The sequence below is a fragment of the Oryctolagus cuniculus genome, chromosome 11, assembly GCF_051225735.1.
Source record: "Oryctolagus cuniculus isolate XC-2025 breed Fujian yellow rabbit chromosome 11, ASM5122573v1, whole genome shotgun sequence".
In the NCBI taxonomy this organism is placed as follows: Eukaryota; Metazoa; Chordata; class Mammalia; order Lagomorpha; family Leporidae; genus Oryctolagus; species Oryctolagus cuniculus.
Genome location: NC_142877.1, coordinates 120088314 through 120104653, shown reverse-complemented (window position 1 = coordinate 120104653; position 16340 = coordinate 120088314). Strand labels below are relative to the sequence as shown.

Genomic DNA, 16340 nt, shown 5'->3' with positions numbered 1-16340 from the left:
CCTGGGGAAGGTGGCCGCTGGGCAAGGTCACGGGCACGTCAGAAGACCGCGGCCGCCGTGGGGTGTGAAGGCGCGACCCCGAGAGCGACCCCGAGAGCGACCCGCAAAACGCGCGTGGGGGCGCCAGAGGCGGGCCGCTCGGAGGGGGCGGGGCCAGACCCGGGGCGTGGCCTGCCGGTGCTGGGTGGGGCTGCCGGGCCCGGGGGGCGGGGCCTTGCCTGAGGGCGGATCCGGGAGGTCCGGCGGCGGAGGCTGGCGACGCGAGGCAGGGGCGGGGCCAGACCCGGGGCGTGGCCTGCCGGCGCTGGGTGGGGCTGCCGGGTCGGGGGGCGGGGCCTTGCCTGAGGGCGGATCCGGGAGTTCCGGAGGCGGAGGCTGGCGACGCGAGGCAGGGGCGGGGCCAGACCCGGGGCGTGGCCTGCCGGCGCTGGGTGGGGCTGCCGGGCCGGGGGGCGGGGCCTTGCCTGAAGCGGATCCGGGAGGTCCGGCGGCGGAGGCTGGCGACGCGAGGCAGGGGCGGGGCCAGACCCGGGGCGTGGCCTGCCGGCGCTGGGTGGGGCTGCCGGGTCGGGGGGCGGGGCCTTGCCTGAGGGCGGATCCGGGAGTTCCGGAGGCGGAGGCTGGCGACGCAAGGCAGGGGCGGGGACTGGGGCCCGGGGGCGGAGCCTTCCTGGCTGGGGCGGGGCCGGCAGCGGCGGCGGCGGCGGCGGCGGCGCGGGGCTGAGCTCGGCTCTGGGCTCGGCGGGCGGCGGCGGCGGCGACGCGCACCAGGGCGGATTGTGGCTTCGCTGGTGCTCGCGGCGGGCGGCGGCGGCGGCGCGGGCGCGGCGGGGCGCGCCGAGGGCCCCCGCGGGGGCGGCGCAGGCGATGAGCCGGAGCCCGGCATGGCCTCCGCGCGTCCGCCGGGCCGGGCCTGCGCCTCGGGGCCCGCGGGGCTCCGGGCCGGGCCGCCCGCCCTCGCCGCTCCCGCCGCCGCGTCCCCGGAGCCCGCGGGCGGCGCGGAGGCGGAGGAGCGCTCGCTGCAGCACATGCTGCGTGCCATCGCGGAGGAGCGCGGCCGCCTCAGCCTGCGCCGGGAGGTCTGCGGCCTCGGTGAGTGGGGCGGCCCTGCGTGTCCGCGGGGCTCCGGCCCTGCGTGCGCCTCTGCCTCCGGGCGTCTCGGGGGCTCCCCGTGTCCTGTCCTCCGGGTGCCCTCGCGTCCCTGCGCATGGGTCCTGTGTGTGTCCCTGGCTCTGGTTCGGGTCCCCGGTGCGCCCCGCACCCTCGTGCCCCGCAGTTTTTCCGCGTCTCCCTGTGTCCGTCCGTCTGGGTGTGCGTCTCCTCCTCTTCCTCCTCCCTTCCCTGGGAGTCCCAACCCCGGGGACCGGGGTGCCGCGGCAGCGCGGGGTTTGGGGGGACCCCCAGCTCTGTGCCCAGCCCGGTAGCCGGAGCCTTTGTCTTTCTGCCCTGCATCGGGGAGCTCTGCCCAGGGACCTGTTGGGCCTCGGCACCCTGGGCCCACCTGCTCGGCCGAGGGAGTCGGGGGCGGCCGCCGCTCTGGGCGTGATTTTGCTGGGTGGAGTGCGCTGGGGGTGCCTCCCATTGTCTGAGGTGTGGGACTGCAGGTGTGGGAGGGGTCTCCCGGCCTGGCTGGCTGTGAGGTAATGTGTTCGTGACCGCTCGTGCTCAGGGCCGAGTTGGGGAGGAGCCCCTCTCCTGTAGGCTCGGGGTTGCCATTTATGCACGAGAAGACCCCTCCCTCCTCTGCAAGGAATGACTTCATACCACGTTGTCGCCGCCCCCACCCCACCCCCAGTCTGGGCTGGGGATTTCTGAAGCGGCCAGAGCGTTGCTGGGTGGGGCTGTGGGCCTTCCAGGTTCTGCCAGTGCCCCCTGCATTCACCGCTGGGGAAACTGAGGCCCGCAGAGCCAGGGTGACTCACAGCACCGGGGACGTGGCCTCCCCAGGCTGTCCGCCCCCCCCACCCCGGCAGGCCACACCCGGGGGGCTGCGATGAGGGGAGCGGACAGACTCGAATCCTTTATTCTGTGGCACGCGGAGCAGGGCCAGCCGGGCCGCTGTGGATGGAGTTTTCATCGTGGGCGGGGTGGGGGGGTGTGGTAGGGGATGGACGGGGACACAGGCTCCAAAGGCATGTTTTCTGGAAAGATTCAGTTTGAGCAGAAACTCATTCATTCCGCAGACATGCACCGAGTACCTACTGCGTGCTGGCCTGGTGGGCGAACCTGACACCTCGCATAGAATGTTTGACCTGGGAGGGGCCTGGGGCCATCTGCTGAGCAGCCCCTCCCCACACCCTGTCCACCTGCCCCTTCTGTCCTGGCATGGGGTGGCCCATGGAGCGGAAGGGCCGTCCTCAGAGACCTGTTCTGTCCGTGAACTCTGACACAGCCAGGTGTGAAGGTTATCTCCCCGTCCTGGGGGAGGAGCAGAGAGGCAACAGGCTGAGGAGGTGGCACAGCTGGGCTTGACCCCTGGCCAGTCTGACCCCAGAGCCTGCCCCTCCCGGGAGCCCCGCCAGGCCTGCCGTGCCCTGACTTCCCGGCATCCCCGGGGTCTCCTCCCCTGGCTCCCTCCGTGCTCCCAGCCCCGCCCCTGCGGTCCCGGGAGCTCTGCCCTCTTGGTGCTGCCCGTTTCCCGCGCCCGCGCAGGTGGGACTCTTCCATCAGGTGTCGGCCCCCATGCTGCCTCCCCGGGCCCTTCCTTCACTCCAGTCTGGACGGTCTGTAGGTGCGTTGCGTGGCTCTGTCAGGGGCTGTGTGGCTGGCTCCCACTTGGCCAGTGAGCCCCCGAGGGCACACTGCCCCTGCGGCCCGCTCGGTGCCTAGCATGGGGCACGTCCAGGGGTGCTGTCCCATAGGCAGCACAGTGGTGAAAGAATTCATTTCCACGCGGCTGAGGAAGGGTGTGGGTGGCCTAGGAGACTGGCATCTTAACCCTGAGAGGGGCCTTGCCTGTCTTGGCTTTTCAGATGCGGAGTTAGCTGTTCAGAGACCTTAATAGGGACTTCATGGCCCAGATACCTTAGGACCCCCTGCTTGGCCCAGACCGGTCCTTTGATGTCCACTCAATCATTTAACCCTCGCAGGCCCTGGATCTGCAGCTGCAGCTGTGGCAACCTGTTCAATGCAGGGAGGGATCTAAACCCTAGATTTTTCTCCGTTTAGTCGGTGCTTAGGTTACTCAGAACCTTGCTGTGTCCAGAGGTTGTCTTCAGGGGCTGGGGAGCCTCTGGTGGAGACTCCCGGCTTTGGGCACGGTGTTGTCCACTCTGAGTCGTGTCTGTCTGTGGGCGACACGGAGCTACTGGCTTTCCCAGTGCAGGAATCACTGCTCCACCCTCGTGGTGAACGGCCCCTCGTGGATCCAAACCTGATTTTGGAGTTTCGTTTACGCAGTCTATGCAGAAGAATTTTTTTTTTTTCAGCAGTCGCCATGTGTTGCCATGTGCAAGGCGTGCTCTGTGCTAGACCTCACGGGAGGGCACTTGGGGCTGGGAGAGAGAGGCCAGGTGCACGAACACGCAGGTGACTGTTGGCTGGAGGCCGCCGGGGCTGCGGCCGCCCTGAACTGGACTTTGGTACTGCAGCCACAGGATGCCGCTGGTGGTTCCTGGTGACGGATGGACCAGGCTGGCCAGCGGCGGGGGCTCGTGCGGAGCTCCAGGGTCCCCGAGCCGGCAAGCACCAGGCCGTGTGACGTGCAGATGCGTGAAGCAGACCCTTCCTCTTGGAGTTCGGGCCTTCCCCCACGCCCTGGACGTCAGCCCGTGTCGGGGCAGCCGGCTTTCAGGAGAGACAGCACCTCTGATGAGTGACCCGGCCCCAGGACCTGCTGGAGGGGTGCATGGGGAGGGGGAGGTGGACTCGTGCTGCCGCGCTGAGCATCCTGGGAGCCTTCTGCCTAGAGTGTCCCAGGCTGGAGGAGGGTCTGGTTCCATCCCCCTCACCGTGTCACCCTCTTCTTTTTGTCGGGAGGAGGGAACACAGGTTTGGAGGGGACGGACCTGGAAGGTGGCAGAATCTCTCTGAGCCCACACACGGCCCCTGCCCAGGCCCACACACGGCCCCTGCCTGGGCCCACACACGGCCCCTGCCCGGGCCCACACACGGCCCCTGCCCGGGCCCACACACGGCCCCTGCCCAGGCCCACACACGGCCCCTGCCCAGGCCCACACACGGCCCCTGCTCGGGCCCACACACGGCCCCTGCCCGGGCCTACACAGAGCTGAGGCCCACCCCGGGAGGAGCGCCGCAGGGGGCCACAGTGCTGTCTGTCCAGGGGACAGTCGCCCACTCAGCCTGAGAGCAGGGCTGTGGCTGGGCGGGGCTGGCCCGAATAGGGGGGCAGAGAGGCTCACGGGCCGGGAGGGGGTCCCCGGGGCTTCCGGTTCCGTTCCGCAGCTGAGAAGTTGGGACTCAGCGGAGCCGGGTTGGGGCGCTCTGTGGGCATGAGCTGTGGGAGCGCCATGGCTGTTAGCGCAGGCGGCTGCACATCTGCTCGGCCAGCTGCCCTGCACCTGCACCTGCAGCTGCCGCGTGTGCTGTCGTCCTGCCCTCGTGGAGGGAGGCTTTGTCATGGCTCCATTCTGCAGGCTTGGAAGCTAAGCTTCAGGCAGGAAGGTGACTCACCAAGGCCATGTAGCTGGGCGGTGGCCAGGCTGGAATTCCAGTGCAAACAGCCGTCCTGGATCGCGGGCATGGCGTGGGTCAGAGGAGCGAGGCGAAGGCTGCCTGCCAGTAGGCCTGGCTTCTGGACTGCCCAGGCACAGCGTTCCAGGCCCCCAGGACCACCTGTGAACTGGGACAAGCTCTGTACGCCCGGCTGGCCCTCTGCTGCTGTCCTGGGCACGGTGTGGCTGGGTGTCTGTGGCGGGTGGGAGACGTGGGAGGAGACATGGTAGAGAGGAAGACTGTGGAGGCAGTGGACTCCGGGAACGTGGGGCTGCAGAGACAAGGGACAGGTAGTGAGTGACACACGGCAGGTGCAGCCCGGCACGAGTCCTGCGCTGCTGCCGCCGCCGTTGTCCAGGAAACACAACATCTGGCCCGGCGCCCGCTCTTAGAGGCACGGCTGTGTCAGACCGCTTTGCAGTCACCCGGGACGATCTCCCTGGGTCTGCTGGGCCCCGAGTGGCCCCAAACCCTAAGGCAGTTGGAGCTGGTTGTCGGCTACTGCGGTGGGGAGGAAGTGTGGCTGTTGGGAGCAGGGTAGTGGGGCCTCTTTCAGTTCCTGAACCTATTTTTAAGGTTCCGGTCTCTCTCGTGCCGGGGCTGGAACAACTCAGGAGGCTCTCCTGAGCCAGGGACTCTGATCCCTTTGGGGAAACTGAGGCCAAGGGCCCCAGCCCCAGGGTGGTCCCTGCAGCCGGCTGCTGTGCTGCCCTGCTACCTGGGGGTCCCACCGTCATGGGGCAGGGCTGGCTGGGGGCATCACTAAGCCACCAGGCCGCTGAAGAGGCCCGAAGCAGACACTTGTTGGAAGCACCTTCACCATCCCTAAACAAAGGTCACATGCGTATCAGACGCTGGAAAACAGCAGAGGGGGAAGTTACTCACATCCCCAGTCACCCAGAGGCACACTTGTTAGCTTTCAAAGGCCGGGTCTCCGACCTTTGCAGAGCTTTTTCAAATAATATTTGATATTCAATATAGAACATTTTTTAAAGATGAATTTATCTGAAAGAGTTACAGAGAAAGAGGGAGAGTTCCTTTTTTCCCCCCTTTAAGATTATCTTACTAATTTGAAAGGCAGAGACCGAGGTCTTCCGCCTGCTGGTCCGTCCCCAGCTGCCCGTGACAGGCCGGGCCGGGCCAGAGCAGCCGGGACGCAACCAGCACTCGTGCGGGGTGCTGGTGTGGCAGGCAGTGGCTGGACCCACTGCCCCTCCTGCCCGGAAAGTAATCAGGCCTTTTCAGTTAAAATTCCTCAAACATTTTCTCTGTTGGTCAAGCCCTAAACGTTATTTAAGTGCACACAAGTTGAATGGACATGACTGTTTACAGAGTTGGTCCCACATCCTGGCAAACTTAGCTTGGATCCAGTTTTTCTCTGTTATTTACATTTGGATTCATTCTTTCTTTCTCTCCTTCTTTCTCTCTCTCTCTTTAAAAGATTTATTTATTTATTTGAAAGTCAGTTAATAGAGGAGAGGCAGAGGCAGGCAGAGGGAGATAGATCTTCCGTCTGCTGGTCCACTCCCCAAATGCCCATGGCAGTTAGGGCGGGGCCAGGCTGGAGCCAGGAGCTTCTTCCAGGTCCTTTACATGGGTGCAGGAGCCCAAGCACTTGGGCCGTCTCCCGCTGCTTTTCCCAGGCCGAGTTAGCAGGGAGCTGGATTGGAAGTGGAGCAGCAGGGACTCGAACCGATGGCATACAGGATGCTGGTGTCGCAGGCAGAGGCTTTACCTGCCGCGCCACCGCGCCAGCCCCCATGACAATAGACATCCTGCGTGTTTGCTCGGAATCCTGGAAAATGCCCTTGCACACTCGGGACGTGACCGTGACGAGCAGGGGAGGGAAGCAGAATACAATTCGGCTGTTCTTCAGGCCGAGAACAAAAGCCCGGCTTTGACAAAGCGCTCCCTCCTCTCCACTCTGTCCTCACACCGAGGGCAGGAGGGGTGTTGTCCTCTGATGGAGCGGGGAGACACGGGAGTGCGGCAGCCCTGCGCTGGGCGTCTGTCTTCCAGTTCTTTCTAGAACATTGCTTCATCGGCACCTCTACAGCACGAAAATCTCGTGCCTCCTCACTTCTCACCTCCTCCGTGACTGCTGCCCCAGTGCACTTTGGGTCCTTGCGGCCATCGTCACCTCACTCCTGAAGTAGGGCTGTCCCTGCCTCTGCAGAGCTGAGGTCAGGGGAGGTGGAGGGTTCCTGCCACAGCCACCATGGCACCCACCCAGACACTCCTGGGTCTCCAGGCCCCACTGCCAGTAGAGGGGCGAGTGGTGTTTTTTCTTCCCATTTTAGGTTCATGGCCAAGGTCCCTATAACAAGAGGCGGACTAACATGAGGAAATCACACCCTGATTCGGTGCCGGGTGTGTCTGGCTTCCCAGAGCGTGGCCCAGAGCCGCAGGGTGACTGCTAGTTTTGGCGCATGTGTGGATAGGTGCGATGCGGTACTGGGTGACATGGCACGAGCTGGCCTGTCTCCTCCGAGTCTCCCCTGGTTCCCTGTGTCTGCAGACGAGGATCCTTTCCTGGGGTGTGTGGACGCACCTGCTCCTCTGGGGTGAGGGTCTTGGGTCCTGCCTCAGGGGAGCGGGGCGGGGCGGGGGAGGAAGAGTGCCTTTCGGCTCCCGCTGCCTGCTCCTTTGCCGAGGTGCGTATTTCGGGGGCCGTGTGGCCCGGGTCCTACCGCCACCTGTGCTGGGAGATCTTTGTTCACCCCGGTGTGCCACAGGTCGCAGCAGCCCAGCCTGGACTCATTACCAGGCCCGCACGTTCCCTGACTGCGAGCTGTGAAGGGGGCCCCTCGCCCCCGCCGTCGGCTGCACTGGTCCTGGGCCGTCTCTGGGCCATCTTCCCGCCCCCACCTGCCTGGCCCTGCCGGATCCACCATGCTGCTCGCGCCTTTAATGGCCTTTGGATCCCGCAGAGCAAAAAGCCCGAGACCCCTGGTGACCTGCCCCTGCCGCCCAGCCGGGCCCAGCCACAGGACTCCTCCCTGCTGCGCCCTCTGCCTGGAGCTGTCGGCACGCCTGGGTCTGGAGGCCTAACTCTCGCCCTCCGCGGCCTCCTCCTTGCCCCTTGGTGGAATCAGCCACTTCCTGCATCTGTTGGCCGGTGACGCCTGCACGTTCCCGCCGCCAGCCTGAGACCGCGCTGTCTCCTCTGTGCGGCTGCTCGCTCTCGCCCTGCTGAGCTCCCCTACAGGGCCACTCGGCACTGGATGTGACCCTTGGCCCCGCTCAGAGTGAGCCCACAGGAGCAGCATGGGGGGCATGCCGGGTGATGGAAGCGAGCGCCCCCACTCCCTCCACGTCACGAGAGCCGGGACTGCACCCCGAGGGCCCAGGTGTCCACGCTGGCCCCACGCGGTCTGCGGGTCCCAGGTTGGGACTGCTCCTGCCTCAGGCTGCCCACCTGTCAGGAGCGGGGGGGGAGGGGCTGGGATTCCAGGGCCCTCCTGCCCTGTGCACAGTGGGCACCTGCTCTCGGGCCCTGGGAGCCCTCCCTGCCTGCAACAGACCCCGGTGAGGTGATTCAGCCTCAGCCAGAGCGCGGTGCTGCTGCAGGTGTGGGATGAGGTCATCGCCACCCAGAGGCTGCGACAGGGAGGCTCTGCGCCCAGCAGCCTTCCCCAAGGCCCAGTTCTCTCCCAGGGACGCCTGGAACCAGAGCACCCAGCGCCGCCTCTTCCTGGGAGCCCAGCACTGTGTCTGGAGCACCTTAGACTGGGCGTGCAGACCTGAGGCCCAGGGAGGTCGAGTGTCACAGCAAGCAGCGGGGCTGGGACCTGATTGTCCTGGCCGGTGGACAGTCCACGCCACACTCACACAGTGTGTCCACCACGGCGACAGCTGTTCTGCTCTAGTGGGTGAGCGAGAGCCTGGTGCCCCCAGGAAGGAGGTCCTAGAAGAAGGCGGATCCAGGAGGGATGTGAAAGAGGAGCGGGTGTTTCTGGGGAGGAGCCCAGAGCTTGAGCGTGGAGTTGGAGACCCCCAGGTGTGAGGAGCCAGGGGGAGAAGAGGCCGCCTGTGGGGGTGTGTTTGGGGTGTCTGGTTCCTGGAGGGAGTAGGCCAGGTTGGGGAGCAGCTGGAGGGCGGCACTGTGCCCTGGCGTCTGCCCGCTGCCCAGAAAGTGCCCGCGACTCCTCGTCTCGTGTGGAGTGTGATGGGCTTTGCATCTTGGCGTGTCGGCCCCAGAGAGCCTGCAGTGAGCGAGTGCTGGCGCAGTGTGGACACGACGGGCGCACGTGTGGGTGGATCTGTCCCGCCTGTGCCAGGCTCGCAGCTCCGAGCTGGTGCAGTGAGCTCGGGAGGGCGGCTCTGGCCGGGCAGCTGGGGAGCGAGGGCCCGTGTGGAAGCTGACCAGGATGGGGGACGTGGGGTGCCTTGTGTGGGTGGCAGTGGAGGCCCGGGAAGTACTCAGAGCAGAGCAGCCACGGCAGCTTGTGGGGGAGAACACGTCTGTGGCAGAAGAAATCCGTGGACTGAGAGTTGGGAGGAGGAGAGTCGGGGTCTGGGCTGCCGGTTTGGTTCGGTGATCCAATCGGGAGTGTGGACCCGGCTGTGGCAGCGGCAGGGCAGGTGCTGGGGTTTTGCGGTCATTGGTATCGTGCGGGGATCCTGAGGACCGCTTTGTGGAGACGGTGACCCGGTGGCCGCTCTGTGAAAGGGTCCTGGAGGTCATGGTCGAGACTCATTCCTCGCCACGCTGCCCCACGCAGAGCCGGTAGCAGAGCGGGATTCGAATCCCAGCTCCCACCCTGAACTTGCTGGGTCGCCGGCCGTAAGGGCCTCGGCTTCCTTTGCTGTGCGGTGGGTTATTAGGGAGGTCACGGGTGTGACGTGAGGGTTGGAAAAGCACTTGAAGGATTTCACAAGGGAGCCTGGGCTTACTGGCCGCCTCTGGTGGGCCCTGCCCTAGGCCCCTCCCCCACCCACCAGCAGGGAGGGGAGTTAAAAACCAGGGAGCTTGGTGCTGAGCCCAGGGTGTGGCCCTAGGGGGGCTGTGGGCTGTGGGCCGGCCCTGGCCTGGCCTGGCAGGGTGACAGCCGGCTGCCCTGAGCCCTGGCTTCCTCACAGGGAGATCAGTGAGGCACAGCAGCCCCGCGGGCGCGCACAGGTGCCAGGGGTCAGGTCTGGGGTGCAGGTAGCACAAGGTACGCCTTGCAGGGTTCCAGCTGGGGGTCGGGCGGTTTATGTGGACCCCAGGCGGCGACAGGGAGGAGGTGCAGGGCGTTTGGTTGGGGGAGGGGGGCCAAGGCTGGTGGCCTTGTTGGGGACCCCACGGCAGACTTTGGGGGCTGCCCCGAGGGCCCCGCCGGCCCGGCCGAGGAGCCTGGACTTTTTCCTGTAGAAGCCGGAACCGGACGGGGGTTTGAGCTTTGTCCCGCCCGCCCCTCATGCCCTGGAAACCCCACGCTTCCCTCAGGCCAGGGCAGAGGACGCGATTGCTCACGTGGGGCCCGGCTGACCAGCGCTTCCAAGGACCTCGTCAGGGCAGCCGGCCTCCCCAGTGCCTCTTTGTCCTTTGTGCCCGAGAGGCCCTGAGAGGCACGAGTGAAGAAAGGCCCATTGAGGCGCCAGAGAGGCCCGTTCATCCTGCCCCGGCCGCTCGGCCGCCTCCCCAGATGCCAGCTGACCGTCACCCTGGGAGGCGGCCGCCGAGCATGCGTGCTGTGGGGAGGTGTTCCTCGTGACCCTTGGCCCACATAGCCCGGGACGGCCTGTGCTGGGCACCCGGTGTAGACAGGCCGCAGCAGAGAAGCAGGGGGCACCCTCTCAGCCCCTCCCCCAGACCCTTGGGGTCCTCAGCCCCTGAGGGTGAACACCAACCCCTGCTCCCCCCCCCCCCCCGGGGCTCCGTCCCCTCCAGCTCTACCTCCTGCTGCAGTGGAGTAGCCAGGACTTGAACCAGGCCCATACAGGACGCTGGCACTGCAGGTGGCGGCTTAACCCGCTTTGTCACAGCACCGGTCTGTCCCCCACCCCGTGTATGTTTTCTAACCTGTTCGTTTACTTCCCAATTGATAAGATGATTCTGATATTTTATAAAAAGTGTTGTCAGGCCAGTGCTGCAGCTCACTAGGCTAATCCTCCGCCTTGCGGCGCCGGCACACCAGGTTCTAGTCCCGGTCGGGGTGCCGGATTCTGTCCCAGTTGCTCCTCTTCCAGGCCAGCTCTCTGCTGTGGCCCAGGAGGGCAGTGGAGGATGGCCCAGGTGCTTGGGCCCTGCACCCCATGGGAGACCAGGAGAAGCACCTGGCTCCTGGCTTTGGATCAGCGCGGTGCGCCGTCTGCAATGTGCTGGCCATAGCGGCCACTTGAGGGGTGAACTAACGGAAAAGGAAGACCTTTCTCTCTTTCTCTCACTGTCTAACTCTGCCTGTCAATAAATAAATAAATAAAAATTAAAAAAATAAAAAGTGCTGTCATAATTAACTGATTCTGCACATGTGATGAGACATAGGGGAGGATGGAGGATTCATTCCTGGAACCTGCCAGGTCAAAGGTAATAACAAGTACCCAGGACTTTGGTCTCCAGCACCGGCTGGGTGGGGGCCTTGTCCTGCCAGGAGGGCGCCGAGTCCCTGGCGCCACAGCCTCTTCAGGCTGGAAGTTGGCAGATGCTTCGCTCTTTGCAAATCTGACCGGGGGTGGGGGTGGTGGAATAGAACTGTGTAATTTTCATTTACATTTTTGTTATGTTGTGAAGTTGAACTCCTTTTTGTGTCTGTGTGCTTTTTTAAAGATTTATTTTATTTATTTGAAAGACAGTGTTACAGAGAGAGGTAGAGCCAAAGAGAGAGAGAGAGAGAGAGAGGTCTTCCATCCACTGTTTCACTCCCCAAATGACTGCAACGGCCAGAGCTGAGCTGATCCAAAGCCAGGAGCTTCTTCCGGGTCTCCCACGCGGGTGCAGGGGCCCAAGCACTTGGGCCATCTTCCACTGCTTCCCAGGCCACAGCAGAGCTGGATCGGGACCAGCCGGGACTCGAACTGGTGCCCATTTGGGATGCCAGTGCTGCAGGCCACTTTACCCGCTATGCCACAGTGCCGGCCCCATGTGTGTGCTTTCCCCTCTTTTTAGGCATTGTGCAAAATGTGCCGTGTTTATTGAGGAAATGGCCCTCGTTTGAGGATGGCACTTACTTTTCCAATGTGGGGTTTGTGCTGTGCACTAGCTATGGTGTGTGTACGGGGAGGCGCTGGGCTTTTCCCCATAGAAATGTTTACTTGTTATGTGGTTTGCTTTATCATTTGGTTCTTTGATAACTCCTGGGTTCTGCTTTGAACAGCTTGTCTCTGAGAGAGTCCGTGAGTTCTCTGTGGTTTCTTTCTCTTCTCGTGGTCTTCCTCCCTCCCTCCCTCCCTCTCTCTCTCTCTCTCTCTTTCTTTCTTTCTTTCTTCAGGCAGAGTGCACAGTGAGAGAGAGAGAGAGAGAGAGACAGAGAAAAAGATTTTCCTTTTCTGTTGGTTCACCCCCCAATGGCTGCTACGGCCGGCTCTGTGCCGATCCGAAGACAGGAGCCAGGTGCTTCTCCTGGTCTCCCATATGGGTGCAGGGCCCAAGCACTTGGGCCATCCTCCACTGCTTTCCCGGGCCACAGCAGAGAGCTGGCCTGGAAGAGGAGCAGCCGGGACAGAATCCGGTGCCTCGACCAGGACTAGAACCCGAGGTGCCGGTGCCGCAGGCGGAGGATTAGCCAAGTGAGCCGTGGCGCTGGCCTTGGTTTTACTTTCAACACTGAAAGTTTAGATCAGTTCGGGTCCCCCATGGCTTGAGCGGGGGCCAGCTGCTGGTCCCAGGAACTGGCTTCGTTGTGCGCGGCCTGAAGGCCCGTGGTGCTCGTTTTGGTTCTGTTTCCACACTTCCTCCCTGTGGCTTCCATGGTCTCAGCGTGTCCCAGCAGTGTCCTGCTTTCATTACTCAACTCACTTCCTTTATGTATTCAGTCAGTGGGTGTTTAATGTTTCCTGTACACGAGACGCTGTTCCAGGGTCTGAGTACACAGCAGTGAGTTAAACGGTCAGAGAGGAGAAGTCGCGAGTGTGGCAGGGCAGGCGCTGGCACCCGTGGCCGGGAGAGATCGGCGCTGTTGCCCATTCTTTCTTTCTTTCTTTTTTTTTTTTTTTTTTAAGATTTATTTTATTTATTTGAAAGACAGAGTTACAGAGAGAGGTAGATAGAGAGAGAGAGGTCTTCCATCCACTGGTTCACTCCCCAGATGGCCGCAACGGCTGTAGCTGTGCCAATCCGGAGCCAGGAGCCAGGAGCTTCTTTCGGGTCTCCCACGTGGGTGCAGGGGCCCAAGGACTTGGGCCATCTCCCACTGCCCTTCCGGGCCACAGCAGAGAGCTGGATCAGAAGAGGAGCAGCCAGGACTAGAACCGGTGCCCATATGGGACACCAGCACTAAAGGCCAGGGCGTTAACCCCCTGTGCCACAGTGTCGGCCTCACCCAGCGGCCTCGCCTGTTTTTGTTTTATTTGACAGGTAGTTATAGACAGTGAGAGAGAGAGAGAGAAAGGTCTTCCTTCCATTGGTTCACTCCCCTAATGGCTGCTACAGCCAGAGCTGCTCTGATCTGAAGCCAGGAGCCAGGTGCTTTTCCTGGTCTCCCATGGGGTGCAGGGCCCAAGCACCTGGGCCATCCTCCACTGCCCTCCCGGGCCACAGCAGAGAGCTGGCCTGGAAGAGGGGCAGCCGGGACTAGCACCGGTGCCCATATGGGATGCCGGCGCCACAGGCGGAGGAGTAACCAAGTGAGCCGCGGCGCCAGCCTTGCCCTTTCTTATAAATAAGCTTTCACTGGCCCGGGCCCTTCTCAGTGCACTGCTGTGGATATGCTGTGGCTGAGGCAGGATCGTGGGCGCCCAGCGCCTGAAACCGGTGCCATCTGGACCTTTCCAGGAAACCAGCAGGGGGCACTCGGCCACAGGGAATGAAGGTTCTGTGAGTGCCCTGGGGCCGCGCGGCTGTAGCGGGTAGGGAGCGTTGGGGTGGGGCGTGCAGCTTCGAAGCTGTGGGAGAAGGGTGTGTTTCTGCAAAGAGCCTGGAGGGGTGAGGAGGAAGGTGCACTGGAGGTTTGGGGCCAGCACTGACACATCTGACCTGGCACGGGGCAGCAAAGGAGACCTGAGCAGGCAGCCACGTAGGCTGGGTGGTGGCGGCCGAGCCCCAGGCGGGTGAATGCTGGGTTTGTGAAACCCTGCAGGCCTAGCCGTGCAGGGCGAGGGGACACCTGGCGATAGAAGTGAACGAAGCTGTGTGGCAACAGCAGTGCCCGGGGAGGACCAACATCCGGGCTCCGGGTGGTGGCCAGCAGGGCGAGGTGGGGTTGAGGGAGGTTGCTGGGTTTACGTCTTGGAAGTCGGTGAGTCTTGAATTGGTTAGGAGACTTCTGGTTGCCAGCGACAGAAGAGCGGGGCCCCCGGCACTAAGGGCTGGTGGGCTGAGCTCTGTTGGCAGCCCCCTCACCAACGCCCCCCGGCCCCTTTCTCTCCTGCTCGTCCACCCCGTCCACACACAGGGTGGGGGCAGCCTGCAGCCCCGAGTCTTCCCCATGACTGAAGGCTGAGGGAGCCGGGGCTTCGGTGGCGGGAGGCTGTGGCGTGTGGCGCGATCAGCCCTGGTAGGAGCCCCCGGCTCACCCTCTGATTTCCCTGGCTCTTCTGGGGTGTGTGTGTGTGTGTTAAGACATTCTCTTGTGTGTTAAATTAGTAAAGCAAGCTAGATAGGATTGCTCCCTTGATCTGCGTATTCCCAGCTGAGTACCTGGTAAACGTGGCCATTTGTCCAGGTCTTTGTCTTGTTCTACGCCCAATGCCTGGTGCAGTCATGTTTCCTCACCAAGGGGCTGGCCGTTGGCTCGCCACGTGCTGAAACCTTTGTACACGCCTCGGGGCGCCCCGTTGTCTGAGGGAACTTCACCTGGATTTGTGTGTTCCAGGCCACGTGTGTGTCATGTATCATAAGCAATGTTACTTTTACCTTCTCGTTCTAACGTCTGTGGTCCTGGACACCTTCCTGTTGTCTCTAGAATGATGCTGATGGCAGTGGGTTCTGGTAATACTTAACTTGTTCCCTTTTCTGGTTGAGACGTATGTCTCGTTATTTATTCCAGTTTTATGGAAACTTGAGAAAAGGACCCAAGCGTAAGCGTTGACTTTTATTGAATGTTCTCCAGCCTTGGTGGAGATGATCGAGTGTTGTTTCTTGAGCTATGAATGAATGGATTAATAGACTTCCTAATATTGGACTGTTCCTGTGTTCCTGATTAAATCCTGATGCCCCATGGCAAATCTCTTTAATAGATAGTTGGCTGCTTTTTTTTTTTTTTAAGATTTTATTTATTTATTTATTTGAGAGGTAGAGTTACAGACAGTGAGAGGGAGAGACAGAGAGAGGTCTTCCATCCACTGGCTCACTCCCCAGATGGCCGCAATGGCTAGAGCTGTGGTGATTTGAAGCCAGGGGCCAGGAGCTTCTTCTCGGTCTCCCGTGTGGGTGCAGGGGCCCAAGGACTTGGGCCATCTTCCACTGCTTTCCCAGGCCACAGCAGAGAGCTGGATGGGAAGAGGAGCAGCCAGGACTAGAACCGGCACCCATATGGGATGTTGGCACCGCAGGTGGAGGATTAACCTACTGCGCCACTGTGCAGGCCCCTGAATTTATTTTAATAATGTATTTAAGGCTTGTTGGAATCCACCTGTGAGATTAGCCTGTAATTTCCTGTGTGTGTGTGTGTGTGTGTTGTCTCTGTGTGCGTTGCCTCTGTGTGTGTGTGTGTGTGTGTGTGTGTGTGGTCTCTGGCATCAATATTCTGCCTCATCAAAAAGAATCTCCAAATTTCATAAGTTCTGAAAATGTATGAGCAGCCCTGCCTGGAGCTATTTCTTTTTATTTTTAAATAAATAAATTTTTTAACTTTGATTTTATTTGAGAGAGAGAGAGAAACCTTCCATCCTCGGGTTCACTCCTCAGATGCCCACAGCAGCTGGGGCTGAGCCAGACCGAAGCCCGGAGCCCCGAGTTCCATCCAGATCGCCCCTGTGGGTGGCAGGGCCCAAGCACTCGACCCATCGCTGCTTCCCAGGGTGCATCTGCAGGAGGCTGGACTCTGGAGCACAGCTGGGATTTGAACCCAGACACGGGATGTGGACTCCCTCGTGGTCACTCAGCTGCTGGACCAAGTGCCTGTCCCCACTCCTGCTTTTAAAAACTGACTTAGTTTTGTTTTATTTGAAAGGAAGAGAGAGAGAGAGATGCTCTGTTTTTGGGGGGATCTGGCAGAATTGCCCTCCTGAGTGCATCCTTGGCTGGCGACTGCTCTTATGTGTGCGTGTATTTTTTTTTAAGATTTATTTATTTGGGGCCAGGGCTGTGGCATAGTGGGTAAAGCCACCGCCTTCAGTGCCAGCATCCTATATTGGCACCGGTTCTAGTCCTGGCTGCTCCAATTCCAATCCAGCTCTCTGCTGTGGCCTGGGAAAGCAGTGGAAGGTGGTCCAGTGCTTGGGCCCCTGCACCCACATGGGAGACCCAGAAGAAGCTCCTGGCTCCTGCCTTCGGATCAGCCCAGCTCTGGCCGGTGCAGCCACTTGGGGAGTGAATCAGTGGATGGAAGACCTCTCTCTCTCTCTCTCTCTCTCTCTCTCTCTCT

The 16340-nt window shown here is 61.9% G+C and overlaps 1 protein-coding gene across 1 annotated transcript in view; it reads left to right on the top strand.

Moving 5' to 3' along the window:
- Positions 1-693: 693 nt before the first annotated feature.
- KIAA0930 (KIAA0930 ortholog) overlaps positions 694-16340 on the top strand; it is a 37028-nt gene continuing 21381 nt past the window's right edge. The window contains exon 1 of the mRNA XM_070053029.2: positions 694-1092. Within this exon, the coding sequence (XP_069909130.1) occupies positions 885-1092 (208 nt within the window). The 5' untranslated portion in view covers positions 694-884. The remainder of the gene's footprint in view (positions 1093-16340) is intronic.